The sequence below is a fragment of the Camelus ferus genome, chromosome 34 (assembly GCF_009834535.1).
Source record: "Camelus ferus isolate YT-003-E chromosome 34, BCGSAC_Cfer_1.0, whole genome shotgun sequence".
Lineage (NCBI taxonomy): Eukaryota > Metazoa > Chordata > Mammalia > Artiodactyla > Camelidae > Camelus > Camelus ferus.
In genome coordinates, this window is record NC_045729.1 from 15,989,277 (window position 1) to 16,010,605 (window position 21,329).

The 21,329-nt window shown below is 43.1% G+C and overlaps 1 protein-coding gene across 1 annotated transcript; it reads left to right on the top strand.

Annotated features, from left to right (window-relative positions):
- NECAP1 (NECAP endocytosis associated 1) lies at window positions 1-11,543 on the top strand. The gene is made up of 8 exons (XM_006192156.3): window positions 1-155; window positions 5,041-5,141; window positions 5,297-5,401; window positions 6,094-6,175; window positions 6,974-7,082; window positions 7,176-7,359; window positions 9,415-9,517; window positions 9,844-11,543. The coding sequence occupies exons 1-8, from the start codon at window positions 61-63 to the stop codon at window positions 9,890-9,892; spliced, it is 828 nt and encodes a 275-aa protein (XP_006192218.1). The 5' UTR covers window positions 1-60; the 3' UTR covers window positions 9,893-11,543.
- The last annotated feature ends 9,786 nt before the right edge of the window (window positions 11,544-21,329 follow it).

The window sequence follows — 21,329 nt, forward strand, 5'->3', positions numbered from 1 at the left end:
CCCCCACTCCCGCCCCCGTTCCGACGCCCCGCCCCCGGCGGCGCTGAGAGCAGAGCCAAGATGGCGGCCGAGCTGGAGTACGAGTCTGTGCTGTGTGTGAAGCCCGACGTCAGCGTCTACCGAATTCCGCCCCGGGCCTCCAACCGCGGTTACAGGTACTGACTCCGAGGCACTACGGCGCACGCGTGCCGGTCGGGGATGACACTTCCCTCCTCGGGTAGCACGCTGCCTATCCCTGCCACTGCCAGCTCTGGGTTGTCACCTTGCTAGCTTCCCCACCTGGATTATTATCGCCCTGGTCTGCTCTGCCCCGATTCTGGACTGCCATCATCCTTGTTTCCTCCGCTTAACAAAAAAGTTACCCTCCTGCGTCCTCCCACTCCTCCTCCCCCGGACCCTCTAGGTTCCCCATCTGCTCCCCATCATTCACGTCCAGTCTTGCCAGCTCCACCGCCGGTCACCTTTCGTTCGCTCTTCCCTGCGTCCTTCAGCTTGTCACCCTCATCTCCCCTTCCCTCCCTCGCCGTTTCACACACGCTTCCAAGACCCCGTGCGCATCTGTGGGTAATCATAGTGTTCTTGGCTCCTCTCGGGATGAGCTCATTTTTCTTTTGTGCTGTTCAGTCTTGCCACCAAATATCGTCTTCCATCGTATGGTTTTCCCTTCAGCTCTTTTGCCAGTGAGCAAAGGTTAAGATCCTAAGTTTTCCAACACTTGTCCAGTCCGTTACTTTTCAGTGTCTTTTCTCTGTGGCTCTGTAGTATTTGCTGCCTCCCTTCTCTCTTAACTTCTCCTATAGCCTTTGCTTCTAGAGTTAACGCAGCATTTTCTTTGTAGGGTTAACAAACCACCTTGTAATCCCATGACTGTGAGGGTCTTTGGATGCTGTAGGAAGTTGTGAAGTCATGCAGTCCAAAGAGTTAACATAACTCAGTGGGTTACATGTTTAAAAATACGAGCATGTGCCCTGGCAACTTAACAGCGATATGATTTGGGACAAATTTCTTAACCTCTCCAAGCCTAAGTTTTCTCATCTGTAAAATACGAAAACAAAGTTGGTAATAAAACCTGCTCTAGCTGTGTATCCTGTAGAAGTTTTTGGAGGGGTTATTAAAATCATGTAATAAGTGTGAAAAAAGAATCTAAAATGAATTTCCTATAAAGAATTTAGGAAAGAGTAAAGCAGTATATAAATATAAGATGCTGTTTTTATTTCTCTGACTCACATCACCATCATGATTTTCCTCTTGGCATTTATTATTACCTTCTCTGAAAAGTTATCCTCTCCTTATGTCCATTATTTTGCCTCCTTACTAGAGGTTCCTTCATGAATCAGTATCTCTGTGCTTACTGACCTGTGCACTAGACCCTGGGGGTTGTACCCTTTGGCACAGAGGTAGTCCTAATTTCAGGCTTTCCATCGGATTCCCAAATTGCTGATGAATAGGAATCTACATATTTTTGGATGGTAGTCGCAGGTACTAATATGTGTGAGTCAGCTGAGACATCTTCTTCCTTGGGAAGCCCTCCTGGATCTTCCATCCTGGCTTAGGTGTGGTCTCCGTGCGCTTCTGTAGCACCTGCTCCTTCTGCGTTGTAATAGATTGTTTGGTCTCCCATGCCTTCAGACTAGACTCTGAACACCTTGAGGTCTTTTTAAACTTTGTATTCCCAGGGTCTAGCACAGTTTCTGGCACATAATGAGGATTCTGTAAATGTTGACTGAAAGAAGAAATTAGTAGATTACACTTAATTATAAAAATTAGCATTGATTGAACTGTTAAATAAGGTAAAAAATAGCTCATGACGTCCAACTTTAGGAGCTAAGACATCCTAAGGGATATGATACACATTGAAGTGGCATTCTGTTCTTTTTCTTCCACTTCATGCATTTTTTTTTTTTTTAATGAATGTACCGGGGATTGAACTCAGGACCTCATGCATGCTGAGCTCCCCACTCTACAGCTGAGCTGGACCCAGCCCCACTTGAGGCTTTTTAAAAGACCTTTTTCTCTTGCCCATCTACAGCCTCTATCTTCACTTCCGGGTTTATCCACAGCCTTTATCCTTGTGTCAGTAACTGCACTGAGCCATCAAAGTGATTTCTTAATTTTCCTCTTTTACTCTTTTTCTCATTATCATTCTGTGTTTCCCATGCTTATTATTGGCATCTTATGCTATAAAAGGATTTTTACATCAGTCACTCTTCGCTTAGTACAGTCAGTGGAGAGAGCAGAACTGAGTTTGAGTCGTGATTCTCATTGATTTGTTGGGTTACTTTTGGCAAGTCACTTAACTCTTTTGAACTTTAGTTTCCTCATTTACAAAAATGGATATACTGTTACTAACTTTGCAAGATCCTCTCACTTAATTTTTACCAGAATGGGCATAATTCCTGGCACATAATAGATGCTTGATAAATAGCACTTTTCTGTGTTTTTGTCTGTGTCAGTCTATTCTGTTGTTTACCAGAACCCATTTTATATTATGAGCATGATTTACACTCCAGGCTGCCATTAAAGGAAAAACTCAACTTTATAGGAAGCAGGAGAGAGAAATGCTTTCTTTGAGTGACTAATAAGCTCAGAGGGAGTAACTGACTTTGATTCTCCTAGTGTATGTAAGCTGTTGCTTCCCAGACTCTCAGTGACCAGACTTACGGAAGGAAAATTTAGGTTGATGCCAAACTTATAAGTGGTTAGAAAATGGTTTCCCAATCTGTAAAACTGTTTATTTAAATTCATTATTACCTGCTTCCCCAGCTAAATCAGTATTAAACTCAATAGTGTGTTTTAATGTAATGAACAGAATGCTGGACTTTGAAGTTAGGGATCATTCCTTACTGTGCTATTGTCCTTTTCTTCATCTGGAGAGAGATGTTAGGCCTTTCATGCCTATTTCATACGACAGGCTGTAAGAATTTATTGCCAAGTAGATGAAAATTTCTGAGGTCAGTTTTGAAGACCAGTAAAACCAAGATTTCCTCAGGCTAGGTCTGGGGTGTGGGAGAGGAATTAAGGCTCAGGATGGAGGGAAACTGCTACCATGAGCATCCATTCACCTACTGAGAATTTGTTACACATTGGCCACTAGATACACAAATAAGCCAAGGAACCTGTCCAGAGAAACACATCTAGGCAGGCTTGTTCCTAATATTTTCAGTAGACCATTTATACTCTGTCTAGCTGGTGGTGGTATAGTGGAATAAGTAACAGCTCATTTAAAAAATCTAATAGACAGGGACCGTCTAGGGCGCTCTCGTCTGGATCAGATTCAGGTATTGAAGGTCTGTGACGCAGGGCATCAAGAGAGAAGGGCATGACAAAGATTTATCTTATAAATCCTATTCAGAACCTGTGCTAATTAAAATTTTCATTTCATCCTTTTCACCTTTTGCCTTCCATCTTGTTCAGCTTTTTAAACTTTTGGTGTACTTTACTGTTACCTTCCTAACCTGCAAGTATTAGTCTTCAGGCTCCCAAGGGATGAGTTGTCAGTAACTTTTACTTTGCCCTCCCTTTTCCACGCTGCTGGCAAAACAGAATCACAAGTGCAGTGTTTTGTAAAATTGGTCATAATGTCTTAGGTTAAACAATGTCTTAAATAATGTCTTAGGTTTCATTCAAATTCACTTATAACACAAATTTTAAGCATTCAGTGTTTTGTAATGTTTCCATGGACATTTGTATCACTAGTCCACATGTCTTTCCTGCATTCCAGTCATACATTCAAATGCATACTCGGTTACACATCTCAGACTCAACGTATCTGAAACTGAACTCCCAGTCTTTCTTCCCAGACATGTTCTACCTGTAGCCTTCCTCATCTCAGTTATCGGCAACTGCTCTGTTCAAGCTAGAAACCTTGGAGTCATCGTTGACTTAATCTCTGATTTCTCTCTCTCTTCTGCCTCACATCCAGTCTGTTAGAAAATCCTGCCGCCTTTACTTTAAATATATCCACAGTCCAGCCACTTCTGCTACTCCGTCTTCCTGGTCACCACCATGAGTCTCCTAGATTACTCTTAACTAATCCCCCTGCTTCAGCACATTCCTACACCCCATCTATTCGCAGCAAAGTAATCCTTTTAAATAAAAGGGAGGTCAGGTCACACCCTGCTTCAACCTGTAATGCCTCCTCTTTCACTCAGAGTAAAAGCCAGAGTCCTTACAGTGGCCTCCAAGGCCCTGTGTGATCAGCTACTCCCCCGCCTCATCTGTCACTTTAATCACCATGGCCTCCTTTCTTTGCACTCGCTGTTTCCTACACCTGGAATGCTTCCCCCCCAGAGATCTACATGGGTAACCCTCACTTCCTTCACATTTTTGCTCACATTTCACCCTGTAAATAAGCCTCCCCTGACCACCCTCTTGAGTGCCGCAGCCTGTTCGCCTTCCCACTGCCTTCCGCATCTCCCTGTTCTGCCTCTGCATTTTCTTTTTACCTTAAGCGCTTACCACTGTCTGAGATATTAATTCACTTATTTTTTTTAATTATCTATCTTCTGTTAGAATGTAAGCTTCATGAGGGCTTTATTTTGTTCCCTCACATATCCCAAGCGCCTGGAATAGTGCCTTCGGCTTAATGCACACTCTGTAAATATTGGTTGAATTCAGTGAAAGGTAAAATGTTCAGGGCTTTGGGAAGGCTTCTGTTACCCGGCGTATTTCATTTAGTGGACTTCATTGTTCCTTGATCAGTAAAACACTATTATGTAAATTACCATCTACAGTATGAAAATAGTGTCATTATGATACACTTTTAATTGCTTTTATTTGTACTTTTACATCTTTTTATTGATGCTTATTGGACTTCAGAATCCTCAAGTGGTAACATTTCTTCTCTGTGTTTTGGACTGTGTGTAACGTGAGGCGTCTGTGTAGAGGGGGTCGTGGGCTACTCTTTTTGATTACTTAATAGGTAGAAGGAGTAACGATCCAGAACAGGGAATTAGAAACATGGCAAGTGATTATGGGTAGGTTTTTAGTGTATTAAAGATGTGGACCTGAGGCCTGAGGCTTCCCATTTTCCTACCCTAGGGCATCTGACTGGAAATTAGACCAGCCTGATTGGACTGGTCGCCTCCGAATCACTTCAAAAGGGAAGATTGCTTACATCAAACTCGAGGATAGAGTTTCAGGTAACTTGTGCTGCTGACCCTCTAACATATTAAGGTGTTGATTTGGTGTTCCTTTCAAAGCACCTTCAAACTGGGGACTAGAGGGGAAATACTTGTTAACTGAGTTTCAGATTTTTGCTTCCTTTGCTCACGGAAGTCTTTTTCTTACCTGTCAGGGGAGCTCTTTGCTCAGGCACCAGTAGAACAGTATCCTGGCATTGCCGTGGAGACAGTGACAGATTCCAGCCGCTACTTTGTAATCCGGATCCAGGATGGTACTGGTAAGGATCAGGGACTTGAGTGGGATGAGCCTAGGGAAGTAGTTAATGCATTTCAGTGAAGGCGCGTCCCCATGCATTTATGTCATTTCTGTTTACTAAATTTTCTCCCTTTTCTTTAAATTTAACTATAGTTGCTAAGAGGGAAGGATTAACATGTTGTTTATAATAGATATGAATACAAGTTCAAAATGTGGTATTAAAGGTAGATATAAATCAATCAAAATGTGTATCTAACCAAAGAATTGGCACATACTGCCTGCTGATTGTTCCTGGTGATGTTTGCTGGGACTGTCTTAAATCACCTGTGTTTATGGTGATCAGTATCTTTTCTCCATAGTCTGTGTCAGAGGTTGGCAAACTTTTTCTGTGAAGACACAGACAATAAATATTTCAGGTTCCGTGGGCTGAATGGTCTCTATTGCACCTATTCAGCTCTTTTGCTCTAGGGTAAAAGCTGCCGTGGATGACACGTAAACACAGTGGTGTGTTTGTGCTCTAGTAAAACTTGATTGACAAAAACAAGCTGTGGCAGCGTTTGGCCCACGGGCTGTCTGCAGTTTGCGGACCCCCGGTCTGTGAGACAGCGCTACGCGCTCACGGACTTGATCCGGCTAGGGTAACTGCTGTGTTTTCGTTGGGCAGAGTGCGCTGCTGGGTGCTTCCTGCTCTGAGGATTCCTGTCTTTCTCACAGGGCGAAGTGCCTTCATTGGCATTGGCTTCTCAGATCGGGGCGATGCCTTCGACTTTAACGTCTCTTTGCAAGATCACTTCAAGTGAGTGACGCTGGTCCTTAGTTGCCAGGTTAAGTGTTTGGGACTGCTGCTGCTCAGTTGAGTGGGCGCTCTCTTACCTCCTGGCTTCTTTATTTGATAACTAGTTCGTCACGGACATAGATCTTCCCCTCCACTCTGTTTTCTGGCACTGTGTTTGTACCCATCCTTTCCTTGTAGCTGGGGTGTGTTTCTGATCCCTGTGCAGCCGTTGGAGATGATGCCTTTGTTTCTGCCTCTGGAGACGGGCCCTTGCTTCTAGGGGGCAGAGGGGGGCGTGGCAGTACCGCAGGGCTGCGCGTGAGCTGTGTGGGGAGCTCTGTGCGTCTTGTGCCTGGGCGGCTGACGCGTCCTGTGCCCCTTGCGGCATTTCTTCAGCCCGTTTGATTTTGGCTCCGCTGCGGTGGACGGCGGCCTGTACACTGTCAGCCTCCCACCTCGGGCAGGCGTGCCTCTGCGCTTCTGCCTCGGGACTTTCTGACATTGTGGAAGGCCCCCAGTTAGCGAGGGGGCAGCCTGGAAGGACCGAGGAGTTAACGGCACCTTGGGGACAGCCCTCAAGTGCAGGGGTGGGGACTTGTGGCTCGGTGCCCTCTTGGAGGGGCAGGTTTAACCTGCGTCTCGTGTGGTTCCTCGTGGTGTTGAGCCCCGGTTGCCCTCTCTCTTGCTTTCTTTTCTCACGTTTCATGTTCCCTTTCTCTGCTTTCTGGAATCATGTTTCACATAAATTAGCTACATTCAAATTTGTCAGACCCTATTTTCAGGGAATCCCAATTAAAATAACTTTCTCTTTTACTGAAGGTGGGTAAAGCAGGAATCTGAGATTTCCAAAGAGTCTCAGGAAATGGATGCTCGTCCCAAGCTGGATCTGGGCTTCAAGGAAGGCCAGACCATCAAGTTGAGTATTGGGGTGAGTATGGTTCCCCCACCTGTCCTTGTATTTCCGTAAACCAATGACTTCTCTTTTGCTTTCTCTTGCTCTCCTCCTTTTTTTCTTTTGTAGAACATTACAACCAAGAAAGGAGGTGCTTCTAAGCCCAAGACTTCAGGGACCGGGGGTCTAAGCTTACTGCCGCCCCCACCGGGAGGCAGAGTCACCATTCCCCCGCCGTCGTCCTCAGTTGCTATCAGCAATCATGTCACTCCACCACCCATTCCGAAATCTACTCATGGAGGTAGCGATGCAGGTGAGTCTCTCCAGGGCTTTTTAAAAATTTTACCGTTTTTCATTTTGTTTTTTGGGGGGTTGGTAATTAAGTATTTACTTATTTATCTATTTATTTATTTTTCTAACTGTTTATCTATCTATTTGACTATTTATCTTGACTGTCTGTCTCTCTGTCTATCTGTTTGTCTATGGAGGTACTGGGGATTGAACCCAGGATCTTGTCTCTACCATTGAGCTAGGTCCTCCCTCCTCTCTAGTGCTTTAACTTTGAGAAATCATATCTTGGGGTTTAATTGGGTAGCACCCATTTGCCGAGGAGAGTATTGTGGGTTTGCTATTAAATGGGCACTTTGTACTGACAGGTGATTTTGGCGGCCTCTAGCGAGGGCTTAAAGCTTTCCTAGGGAGCCGAGAGTCGTGGTTTCTGGTGGGTTCTCTGGCAGAAATTGGGTAGTTAGTAAGAAGGCTGTTTCCTTTGTTGTGCCTTGCTGAAATGCTAGGAGGCCTGAGAGTCAGACGGACTAAGATTGTGGTCATGGTGCTGCTACTTTATGTCTGAATGTGTTTGGTAACATCGTTTAAGATCTTTGAGTCTTCCATGTCCTTGCCTGCAAGAAGGAGACGTAAAACCACCCCAGGACCGTGAGGGTGGAATGAGGTGACGGCACCGAGCACAGGGCTTGTGATATAGAAGCCATTCAGCATGTGTTGTTTCTTCATCCTTTCCATTTCTTCCCAGGGGCAGTCGAGAGGAAGTGAGACAGCATCTGATTTACGAGTACATTTTCGTTTTTCCTTACTGTCTGGTGGGATAAAAGAATAGATAAAGTTATTTCCACTTAAAGAACGCAAACCTAGAACTTGGGAGGGAATTTTCCTAAGATTAGAGAATCAAGCGTTAGAATCTAGGAGTTTTAACTTTTCTCTTTAATTAATTAACTATAATTTAATTTAATGTAACTTAAGGTTTAAATTATATCATTAGTCATTTATAATTGATGGCTGAGAGCCAGCTTTCTCTTTCTGGAGTTTTTGAGGTGTAAGTGGTTATAGTCTACTTCTTTTGGTAAGTGTTGCCAGAAGGCACTGAGGATCATATCTAAGGTTTATTTATTTACATTTTTTTAATTAAACCTTTTATTTTGAGGTAATTGTAGATTCACATGCAGTTGTAAAAAAAATAGTACAAAGAAATCCCACGTACCTTTTACCTCGTTAACCTCAGTGGGACCATTTTGCAAAACGGTAATCGAATAGCCCCGCTAGGAGACTGACATTGATACCGTTCACTGGTCTCACTTGGATTTCGTCATCTCTGTGTATTCTCATTGGTGTGTATGTGTATTTACAGCTGACTCTTGAACAACGCAGGGTTTAGGCGCACTGACCCCCACCGTGCAGTCGAAAATCTGTGTCTGGCTTCACAGCCGACATCTGCAGGTTCAGTCATCCACAGATCTTGTCATACTGTACTGCGTGTTTACCGGAAAAAACCCATATATAGCGGACCCCCACAGTTCAAACCCATGTCGTTCAAGGGTCAGCTGCTGTTCTCTGCAGTTCTATTGTGTGCGGATTCCTGGATCCACCCCCGTCCCCGTGGTGAGGGTGCTGAACAGCTCCACCACTGCAAGGGTCCCTGGTCACCTTTTTATAACTGTACCTCCCCAGCCCCGTCCCCCCACCCCCAGTCCCTAACCCTTGCTGCTCAGTCACTAGTCTGTTCCCCATCTCTAATTTTGTCCCTTCAGGACTGTTATGTAAATGAAGTCATGTGGTGCATAACCTCTGGGGTTGACTTTTTCCACAGCCTGAGTCCCTTGAGACTCTCGAGTTGTGTGTATCAGCAGCTCGCTCCCGTTGACTGCTGAGTGCTGCTCCACGCGTGGATGTACCACGGTATCTTCAGTCATCACCTGTGGAAGAACGTCTGGGCTGTTTCTAGTTTTTGGCTATTATAGATAAAGCTGCTGTGAACATTTATGTACAGATTTTTGTGTGAATGTAAGTTTTCATTTCTAAAATTTTTGTAATGTTTCCCCTTTTCTTTTTCCTTTTCTCACCTCGTGTTCAGATATCCTTTTAGACTTGGATTCTCCTGCTCCCGTCACAGCACCGGCAGCAGCTCCAGTTTCCGCAAGCAGTGACCTGTGGGGGGACTTCAGCACCGCACCCAGGTATTAGCACAGGGGAGCCAGCCTGCTCCCAGCCGCCAACGGGGTCTGCGTGCGGCCAGGTGAAATCTCTGGCGTGGGGAAGCAGGGCACTCGCAGGGCATTTGGAGCCTTCGGTAGGAATTCTGGGTGAGGAGGTGGAGGAGCGCTGGGGCGGGGGGATCAGAAGGCTGCAGGGAGAAGCCTGATGGGTGTTGCAGGCCCGGGTGAGCAGGCTGCTGTGAGGCGTAGTTTCAGGGATTCTGAACAGAGATTTCCCGCAAACCGGTGAGAACAGCATTCCTGTCCTAATACGCCTTCGGCCTTCTCTCTGTTCTCCTGCCTTGCAGCTCTGTTCCAAACCAGGCGCCACAGCCATCCAACTGGGTCCAGTTCTGAAAAGCAGCGACCGGACATTAAGGACAGACTTGAAGAACAGAGATGACCTGAGGGCGCCAATCTGTGAGGGGAGTTAGGAACCCCTTCCCTCCCCAGAACCAAAATTACTGGACAATCTTTGTCACAGCTGCTCCATTGCGTTCAGGCCGGTTCGTGTCCCTCCCTTACAATCGTCCTCCGCTGTACAGCCGAGAAAGCATTTCTTACCTCCTGCTCACTGTCAAGGCGGGGGAAGAGCGGGTCTTATCGCGCTTGTGGCTGACCGCAGGGCTCGGAGGGCCAGGGTCTCTTTGAGGGGGATTGACCTCTAACATCTGTAACATTCTTCTCCGTCTTTAAATTCGTTACCTGATTTTCAGAATCATCTCATGACCCTGTGCGCCTCTTTGCGAAGCCCTGTTTAGCGATTTCAGGGGAGACAAACACCTTGAGACCTTCTTTTCCATTAACCCAAGACTCTAAACATGCACAGACCTCGGTGTTTACAGCCTGAGAATTTTGATAGGGGCGGGCATGAACAAAGACCCGTTTCCTGGGTCTCTGCCGTAGGGCGACCCTCAGGCTCGTCCTCTTCGGGGAGCATCCTGTGCGGGTGCAGCCCTGTTGCCCTCGTGCGCTTACATGTCTCTTCCTACGATAAGAGGGTTGTGTTTGCTGCATAGTGCACCATCTTTGATCAGCGGGGGTCTCGGATGATGGGGCTTCGAGGGTCTGTGTTTTCCCAGTTACATTCAAAGAAGCATTTACAGTCTTGCAACTCCGTCCGGTGGCTGGTGGCTGCATTTGAAGCACGGCGTTACGTTGTAACAGCCCCATCATCTGACCTAACGTTGAAGGGTTTAGGATTTTTAACCTGATTTGTAGAGCAGAGAGGTTGAAAGCACTTAACTCTTGTTCGGTACCCACATTGCCTTGCTGCCTGAGTGTCTGGCCCCTTTCCATGGACGTTTATTTTTTCAGTCCACTAGCTCCTCAGTGGAAAGCTGCTATGACATGTATTGTCACTTCTGAAGGGAGCTGAAGAGCCATGGCTTTGGCTGTGATAAGTTTTACCCAAATGATGGCTTTGACACCCAGGGCATCTCAAAGGCAAGTTGCTCTCCCACCACTTTCCCTTCCCCCATCCCGCCATTCCTTTTACAGTGCTGTGAAGGAGTTCCCGTTCCTAGGTGAATGGGCACCATCTATCTTGTTTGTTAATGGGGAATTTTGAGGGTAAAATGGGAAGACACCATTTCTTCCCTTAGCTCGTGTTTGGATGTGTACACTCTGGCTGAAGGGAGTCCTTACGTTTAGTTTCAAAATAGATTCTCTCGCTCTTGGATTTCCTTCTTGACTCTTTTTAACTTTGGGTCCATTTTCTTTTTTCCGTTGCTTCCCGTTTCAGGCAGCTCTATTCTTACAGAGCCATGGCAGGACATTTTAAAATTCCAATAGAAAACACTAAAAGGAAAGTCTGTAGAATCACTAGTGACTAACTACTGGGAACCTATTTTCTCAGCCTTCCTCTATGTTGTGTTCTTTGTATTCTCAAGATGATAATATATTATGTATTTGAATTGCTGAAAAACTGAAAATGAAGTTTAAGATATATGTATATAAAGCGTATGCTGTATTGGTGCAATAATGGTAATTAAAAATATGAAAAAAGGTAGTGTCTCTTTTATCTTTTAATTTACCTGTTTCATTACCTTTTTTTTAAGAATTTAATTGACCCAATAGAGATGGGCCAGTAGGCAATAAAAGGACATTTTGTATCTATTATTTTGTTTTAAGAAATAGAGCTTTTAAAAGGTCAGACCTCTGTGCTCATGGTTCTGAGCCCGCAGAGTGCTCCTTGTGGAGAGCACTTGTATTTATTATTCATTTGCTGGTACAGTTAATTTCATTTGCTTCAAATTATCTTCACAACCTAGGCCGCCTCTCACATCCTACAACCCTGCTCAGCGTACGTGAAGGGAACAGTGTACGAGGTAGAACTAAAGTGGGAGGCGTGGGCTTTGGAAGCCAGAAGGATCTCAGGATTCTCATTCAGTGATTGTCACGGAGATGTATCAGAACGATGTATGTTTGTTTGTTTGAATTTAAAGTACTGTGTACTGCTCTCTCCAGGGTCTAACTTCCCCCTTGGCCCTCCCGGGGAAGGACTTGGATGGCTTCCCGACCCGGGACCTGAGGTTGTGAGGCACTGTCACCGACAGAGCGTATCCTCGACCTCAGGTTTTGTTTGGTGGAAAATGCAAACAGTGATTTTCCCAGCTCAGCCCCCTCAGTGAGGCTCTGACACCTGCCTTCTTCACGGCTGTAACGTGAGCCCTTATTCCCCCTCTCGCCTCCGGCCTGATAAGCCAGGTAGTCGGCTTCCTCTAGCTGCCTGATTCAGCTTGTGTGTTGCCACCAGAATAATCTCCCTGAAACCAAGCCCTGCTCACGCCCCTTCCTCCCCCACTGATTGTCTCTTGATTTTCCTTTGCTTGCAGATTAAAGTCCAAAGTACCATTTCATCCTCAACTCCCAGTTTCCCCCTTCACTCGGTAGGCTCCAGCGCACTAGGGTGCTGGTCATTCTTCAGGTGCTGCCAGCGCCGTGGGCACTGAATGCTTGCAGTTCCCTCTGCCTGGAATGCCTTCCCTTCTGTCCCGGCTCGTTGAAACTACCCCCCTCCAGGAAAGCTAGCTTAAGTGCTGCTATGCCCGCAGTCTGAGAGACGGTCTCCTTGTTTTGTTTGGGTTGCTGTTGAAATTCCCTTCCTTAGTAGTTCGTAATCTCTTTGATACGAGGACCACGTCTTCATTTTTACCTACTCAACAATACTTCCTGTGTACCTTTCTAGATGGTAGATGCTCCTTAAATACTGGTTGAATTAACAATGATTTCAGCGGAGAGAGACTGGAAATGAGTAAGCTGGGTGTTTTCCTTTTATTACTCAGCCTCGTTTTGGTTGTTCCTAGCTGCAGGACGGAAGTACCCCTCATATGCTTTGTCATAGTTGCGGAAGGTCTCATTTATATACTCCAGAGTCAGTGAACATTCGAGACCAAGAGAGGAGTGATGAAGACAAATTTTACTTTGGTCCATAGACTCTATGGCCTGAGAAAAGGAAAACGGGGCATCATGGAGCGCAGCGGCTGATAAATTTGGTAGCTTACTGTCTCACTGTAATGATCACAACTGGCTAAGACTACAGTGCACTCTGGTTATGTTTTAGTTTTCTCTTTTTTTTCTTTTTTTAGCCATTTCTGTTACTGCCTCTTAACTGTACATGAGGAAATTACATACGGTCTGTGACTGGAGACCTCATCCTTGGGAGCTCCCCAGCAGCCACATGCTCTTTTGAGAAGGAAAGGGAAAAGGGAGAATTACATTTACTCGCAGGTCCCTGAAGCCTGGGGAATGGATAGGCTTGTTACGGTTTTCACAGCAACCGTGGTTGAAACCACATGGCATTTACTTCAGAATTTTGCAAGAATTGTCATTTTCGGCCCCTTTTTGAAAGTTATCAAGATACGGGGGTGGCATGTTTTGTAAAAAGCTCTAGTATACTCGAATTGCCTACCTCTGAGTCAGGAGTAAAATTTATCCACTGAGACCTCATGTCAAGCTAAGATTAGTGTCACCCCGTCAGTTAAACACAATAATGCATTAACACCCCCTATGGATGTTTTTGCTTGCTTTTCACAGTTCTCTTTTTTTGTACTATGTGTGCTCTAGCGCTGCACCTATGAAAGGAAGAAAAGAAGGTCATTGAATCAGTTTCTGGTGTATGCTTTATCTGGCTGCATATCCGCATGGGACCACTAGAGGGCGGGCTCCCCCGCAACTCCAGCGCAGCCTAGGAAATACCGCTCAGCTTTCCCGGCTGGAGAGGCACAAATTTTGCTCTGCCGCTTACTGGCTTTTTGACCTTGGACTACGTAACTTTCGTTTGCCTCAGTTTCCTCGCATTGCAAAATGAAGATCAGAGTGTCTACTTTATACATTAATTGTGAGAATAAAATAAGCTGAGAAGCCCTCCTTCCCTTTCTACCTCCCTATCTCTATCACAGTATTGTGTGCTGATAACACTTTAACTTTGATTGCATACAAAAATTTTACCCTTTGTATTCCTCCTTTTATGTTTCTTTCTTTCTTTTTTTCTTTTTGCCCATGAAGTTGATGTCCTCTGGTTCCCACCTCTCTGCCCTTTATTGTCACTTTTTTTTTTTTTTTTTGCCTATAGAGTCTGTAAATCTGTTCATTATATATATATTTTGTGGGGGGAGGGGAGGAAAGAAAAGAGCAGCTTTATTGCCTTGCCTGGCAAAGGGAGTCACAGCAGGCTAATGCCTTAAAGACTGTGAGCCCATCTTAGGATTGGGGTCTTGAGAGGTTTTATTGAAAAACTGGACGGAACAGAAAAGGTGGTAACAATCAGGGCGTTTTACAGGGAGCTCCATTCATCTTAACTTCCATGGATCTTCAGGAGGAACTCCGGAGGGTCTGTCCATTCTTCTGAGATTATCAGCCTGTTATTTCCTTCCTGGAGCAGAGCCTCTGGGTGAATGTTATCCTCAGTAAAGTATGAATCAGAGAACAGTTTTGCATCAGGGAAGTCTGTTTGTTCATTATATTTTTAACCATTACTCTCTAAAGCTTATCAAAGTAATTAGAGCAATTTAAAATTCAAATAATCCCAGAAGGTTTATAACTGAAAATTATGGAAGTCTTGATTATTATTCTTTGTGGGAGTTTAATGGAGGCATCATAAACCAGCAATGGAAAAACAACAGTTTTGATTCTTCCAATAACTGATACCAACTTATCCCTCTTTTTAAGAGCAGGGTCAGAGGAAGAAAAATATGGCAGTTGGTTTTCTTAGTTCTTTTCAATAAACACCAGTCCTTTCCAATAACTGGTTGTCAAGTCCAGCCACTGGAATGCTGGTCCGAGGGCCTTTCGGGGCTGCTGATGCTGCCCCGTCTGCTTGCCTGCCACACTTCGTGGGCTTCCACTTCTTGGGAGCACCTGGTGTCTGTGTTGTGTGCTCTCTGTGCGTGCGGTCCCGGCCCCTGCTCCGGGTTATGATGGGCCCGCACACAGTGCTCTCTCGTCTCCATTCAGTGATTCTATCTCATCCCTTCTGGATATGTTCCTTCCTCTTTAACTGAAGTGTCTCTCACAAGCTAGACCACTGACACCTCTTTTTGATCATCTCAGTGTCCTCGGTACCTCCTATCAGGAAGCATTTCTAAGTCCCTTTCTTGCTCTCCTGGAACAGGGGGTGGTAAGGGTCTCAGGGTCTGTCACTATTGCCATCTCAGCACAGGGTACTTCTCGGAGCATCAAGCCAGGAGAAACCCCACTGAGAATGGGTACTTCGCCTTGCGTTCCAGATTTACTCAACTCTCCGAGAAACTGATTGCAGCAATAACTCTGATTGGTCCACACCTTCTTGTAGAATTTGTAGCTTCTACACTGACCCTGGGCTTGACAATGAGAAATGATTTGACCAATGAAAGACAACCTAATGTGAAGCAAGCCCAGATTTGAAACATGCGTGTGCACTGGACTTGCCCTCTTGCTTCTCCTGGACCCCTGCTGGAGGATGAAAGGCCACACGGAGCCGACGTCAGCTGTCCCATTTGGGGTCATCTTAGCTGCATGCATGTCAATCTGGCATCTGACCATAGAGACATGAACTGAAATCAGCCACACCTGACTCGAACCAGAACTATCCAGCTGAGCACAGCCTAACTTGCCAAACTCTCAGGAATTTGAGCTAAATAAATTCCACAAATGGTGGTTGTCTTAAGCTACCAGGATTTGAGATGGTTAGCAAAAGGTAATTGATACTCTTACAAGTAATTCTATTTTGTAAAAAAAAAAAGAAGAAACGTAACAAAATAGAAACAGAGTCATAGATAGAACAAACAGGTGATCTTCAGAGAGTTGGGGTTGAAGGAGATTCAGCTTTCTTATAAATTTCTTTTTTCTTTAGGAGATTTTAGTAGGCTTATTTTTATTATTGGCCAATGAAAAGACTTAAGACACAGGTTACAGAGAAAACAAGAAGTATGAGATTGACAACCTGAGAAGGATTAGAATGGAATCTAAACATGTTGTGACTTAAGTGGACAGCCGTACCCTTAAAAGGAAAGGTAAGTATGCCTTTGACTGTAAAAGAAACACAGATTTTGCGTCCGATCCCAGTTTCCTAAGGATATTACCTTCCGTAGGTGATCAGTCAGTAGCCTGGAAGTCTGGGTGTTATCTGCCCACGTGGAAAGAGTCCTTTGGCTACTGTCCTTGACCACAGCCTAGCATCCAGGGAGCCACAGCAGCACTCCGGGAAGAAGGGCAGACCTTTGCTGTTGGGCTGGACGTGCTCACCTGTGGGCACTTGTTGTTTACTTGGGTTTTCTGCCCTCCGACAAGCATATTGCCACAGATCTGAGTTCTTTACTTACTCCACCAAAAGGAGAAGCTGTGGGTCCTCCCTGAGTCACTGGATTGTTGCCGTGGTTGTCATCCTGTTTGTCTACACTGGTTTCATCACCACTGTAGCTGGTGTGCATCATTCCTTTTTCTGCCTCTTGCAGATGCTTTTTTTAGTGTAGTCCAGTCATAATTTCCATACTAGAAACGTTCGTTTGTTTGTTTTTTTTCCAATTTGCTTTCCTTATTTATTCATTAATTTGTATTTCTTTCTTTCTTTTTCTTTCTTTAATGGAGGTACTGGGGATTGAACCCAGGACCTCTACGCGTGCTAAGCACACGCTCTACCACTGGGCTAATCCCTCCCCCCCAGGTGTGTTCTTACTCCCTGTGAGTCTGTGCTTTTCGCTCCTCTGTCAGTTGGTGTTTATTAGGGGCTTCTTACCTGATGAAATGCCCTTCTTTTCTCAGAGGAACTATAATCCAGTGGTTAACAGAACGGCTTCCCCGCCGCGCTCTCTAGACCTGAATTCCAGTCCTAGCGTTCTCTCCGGGGGAACTCAGGCAAGTTTTTACCTTTTCAAAGACTTGGATATGCTATTTGTAAAAGTGGGGAAATAATAGTACATACTTCATTTTGTGAAGATCATACAAGTTAATTTCTGTTTGGTATTAGAACAGTGCCTGGCATGTCAACAAATGTGAGCTATCACTGCTTTCGAGGTTTTTTCTTATAATGCGCCAAGGTCATGGCTGGCATCAGCTGGTACGCATATTCTCCCAGGTGTATTGCTTGGGTTACTTTCATGAACTCTTTTTTAACTAACAGGATTTTTTTATCCTTCCCACCAAGCTCTCTGTAGCAGTCTAAATCTTTGTGTATGTGTCCTTTTGAAAAAATAAAGTATTTCATTTTTTGATCAATCCTTGAAGTATTTCCAACTTTGGAAACTATTAATACAGTCTACCTTTTTCATTAATTTCAAGGGCACATGAAAAAGTCTTAGTGCCATCCAACGTGTGTGTGACTCTCCTTTCTTCATTTAATGTAAGAGTTCTGTTGTATCCATGGTCTTTTAATGAATTATTTTACATTAATATGTTCTTTAATTATGGCCAAGTATAATTTGGTCATCAAAAAAGAAATGATGGTTTAAAAGAACTAGGTGTTACTAAATGTGCTAAAAATACTCATTTTGTAATTTTAATTTTTTGTTTTCTTAGGGTTTTATAAATTATGCCCTTTAGAAAAATATATACATCAAAATCCCCATATTGTATCTGTAGTTATTTGATGCTACGTACATAAAATATGACACTTTCCTTGGTCCAAAATTGCACTAACCAGAATTCTGTTATGGGCACTTCAACACAGCTTGAGGAAAATGGCACAATATGATCTTGTGGTGCCTTCTGAATCATCAGAAAGATTAAATTATGCTTCATATATATTCGTTTTTACTGTGTTTCTTTGAAAACTCTCAATCTTTACTCATGAGTCATTGGACTAATTTCTTTGACCTGTTAATTTGAAGTCTTATTGCATTGCTTCAGTTCATGAGCTTCAAACATTACTCTTGGTTGGCTTTTTACTTCCAAGTAACTTCAGTGATCCTGCTGTCACTACTATTAGAGGCATTCTGGTCTCATTTGCGTGACTTCAGTATAAGAACATTTGTGCAAAAGAAACTATTTTCCTGCACAGTAATAACAGCAATGATGGTGACTATTCCTACAGCACAACATACACTGGAATGGCCAATGATAGCTTTCAAAGTTTCTTAAAATAATTTGCCTAATTTTATTTTTATGACCCCCTCATTGAGGATGGGGCGAAGAAAGAACAGAATTGTGTTTAGGGATAAATTTCAAGTGTTGACATGCAGTGTCAGGAGTGGCGGGTGTGGCAGACACCTAAAGGTCCAGTGAAAGATCTGCATAATGAGTCCAACTCAACCTGTAAGACCTTCTTGTTAGGGACTGGTCTACGAAGCATCCATTCTTGTCAGCCACTCCTTTCTCTAGCCTTTTCTCACTGTGTTTACCAATGTTGACCTCCTGCAAACTCAGTCTTGCTTAGTTTTTGTGTTGACCTGAGCAATCATACAGGACATCGGCTCCTCTAATTTGTAGGGCTGAAAAGAATTTTGCTGCTCAAAGACTTGATATCTCTAGCACAAGTTATTTGCCATGTCTATGAATTTTGAAGTTCTTTACCCTGTCTTCATAATACACTCCCCCCTCACATCAATATACCCATTTTCATCCATTTCATGTGATTAGGGTTCTGCCCCAGTTTTTCTGCCCTTAAGTCTGGCTCTGGTTTCTCGTTGAGTTTTAGATCCTGTGCTGGAAACTGCTCAATTGGCACTCAGTCCTCTCCTTTCCAATCCCCTCCTTTGGCTGTTCTCTGTACCTGAAAACATGTTTTTTATCAAGACTCTCAGTGTTATTACTTGTCTGATTTCAAATATGACCAGTGGCTTGAACATTCTCTGGCTGAGTCCTGCTGACTCCGGATTTTGATTTCCTCAGAGACTGATAATATTTTCAATCATGACTAAGTTAGATGTGCTTTCTGGACATTGTATAATTGACTCCTCATTCTTATTCCTGTGCTATAATGCACTCAAAAGAGAGGTTACCTTTGCCATTGTAATCTTTTAATTTCTAGTACTGACTTATGTACTCTTGCCAGTTTGGGTAGTGTGGAACAATAGGGAGATTGCAAACTCTGAAGTTATAAAAGCCTATTGTCAAAATATGCACAGGATGACGATTCAAATAGTGCAAAAGTGTTCATGATGGAGAGCAGGTCTCTCACACCATCCTTCTCTACCCTAGCCCTATAGTCCTATCGTGCAGAGGTGAATTGTTTTAGCTGTGGGTTTTTTGTCTTGTTTTGTTTTTTGATTTTTACTTTCTGGTGATTTTTTCTCCCCGTGACTCTAAATAACACTAGTATCTCCATTTCTGAATATTATAATCTAGTACTCCTTGCTCCCCTAATTCTTTTTCATTTTCTATTTTCACCTTCTTTCACATTTTGATAATTAAATAGTGATTATTATTATTATTACCTTTAGTTATTAATTGATTGGTTACTTTTGTACCTCTAAATAATATTTTTGTTCATTTATTTTTTGTGTTGTATCTCTACTGAAATGAAAATGGTTGCTCCTACACTCCCCTCACCTTTCTTTTCACTTGTACTTCTTACCTTTTGTCAGCCACACTTTTGATTTTACCTTGTCAAGTTTGTTAACCTTTACAAGTTCCTGTGTTTTGTACAGAGGCTGACTCTAGGCAGAAAACTTCTAGATGATCATGAGTCTCTTGGGTCAAAGGATGGGCTAAGATTATGTTTGCTTCTCTGGGTCCTACGTCTCAATTCTGATTTGTTTAAAAGAGATGGCTCCTATCACTAAGGTCAAATGGAGTCTATTTGCTTAGATTCCAGAAGTTAGTTTAACTAAAGCCACATTTTGATTTGCTTCCTGAATTGGACTCTACTTACTCATATAGCTTCTTTTCCTGGTATTGCTAATTACTTTTTCTTGGATAATTTGTTTCTGTTAAACTCTTGTTTTTCAGCTCTTCCTGTTAGCCTATCTATTACATGGTGCTCAACTTTAATCTGGTTTTCTCAGAGCCTTCCTCTGCTCCTTGGTACTGGACACATGGTTCTCTGCACCTGTTTGCAGAGCTCATCTATGGATGTCCCTTCCTGGCTCTCCTGGTTTAGATCGTTTTTGTTTTTGTTTTTAATACTGTTGTCTTTTTGTTGTTATTACAGTAGGTATAATTCTGTATACAAACTTAGGTGCGCAATTAATACCACATTCTTTTCCAAATGTTAAAATTTTATTAATTTTTTTAAAAAATTGAGATATCATTTATTTATGGCATTATGTAAGTTTCACATGTACAACACTGTATTTCAACTTCTGTATACACTACAGCATCCTCACCACTAAAAGTTTAGTTTCCAGCCGGTAACATACAGTTGACCCCCCTTACCTATTTTACCCTTCCCCTCTGGTAACCACTACCCTCTTTTCTGTATCTATGTGTTTGTTTTTGTTTGGTTTGGTTTCTTTCTTTCTTTCTTTAACATATGAGTGAAATCATACAGTATTTGTCTCTCTCCATTTAACTTACTTCATTTAGTGTGACACCTCAAGATTCATCAGTGTTGTCACAAATGGCAAGATTTCATTTTTTACGGCTTAGTAGTATTCCATTACATATACACATTTAAAAAATTTTTCTTTTTTTTAAATTGAAGTATAGTCAGTTTACTATGTTGTGTCAATTTCTGGTGTACAATATAATGTTTCAGTCATACATATACATACATATATTCCTTTTCATATTCTTTTTCATTATAGGTTACAAGATAATGAATATAGCTCCCTGTGCTATACAATATAAACATATTATTTATCTATTTCACATATAGTAGTTAGTATCTGCAAATCTCGATCTCCCAGTTTATCCCTCCACTACGTCTTTCCCCCCTGGGAACCATAAGTTTGTTTTCTATGTCTGTGAGTCTGTTTGTTTTATAAATAAGTTCTTTTGTGTCTTTTTTTTTTTTTTCCCTAGAGTCCACATATAAGTGATATCATATGATATTTGTCTTTCTCTTTTTGGCTTACTTCGCTTAGAATGACGATCTCTAGGTCCATCCATGTTGCTGCAAATAGCATTATAACAGCATTATTTTATTCTTTTTTTTATGGCTGAGGAGCATTCCATTGTATATATATACCACAACTTCTTTATCCAGTCATCTGTCAATGGACATTTGGGATGTTTCCATGTCTTGGCTATTGTATATAGTGTTGCTATGAACATTGGGGTGCATGTATCTTTTCAAATTAGAGTTCTCTCTGGATATATGCTGGATCATATGGTAAGTCTATTTTTAGCTTTTTGAGGAACCTTCATACTGTTTTCCATAACGTCTGCACCAAACAGCAATCCCAACAACAGTATAGGAGGGTTCCCTTTTCTCCAA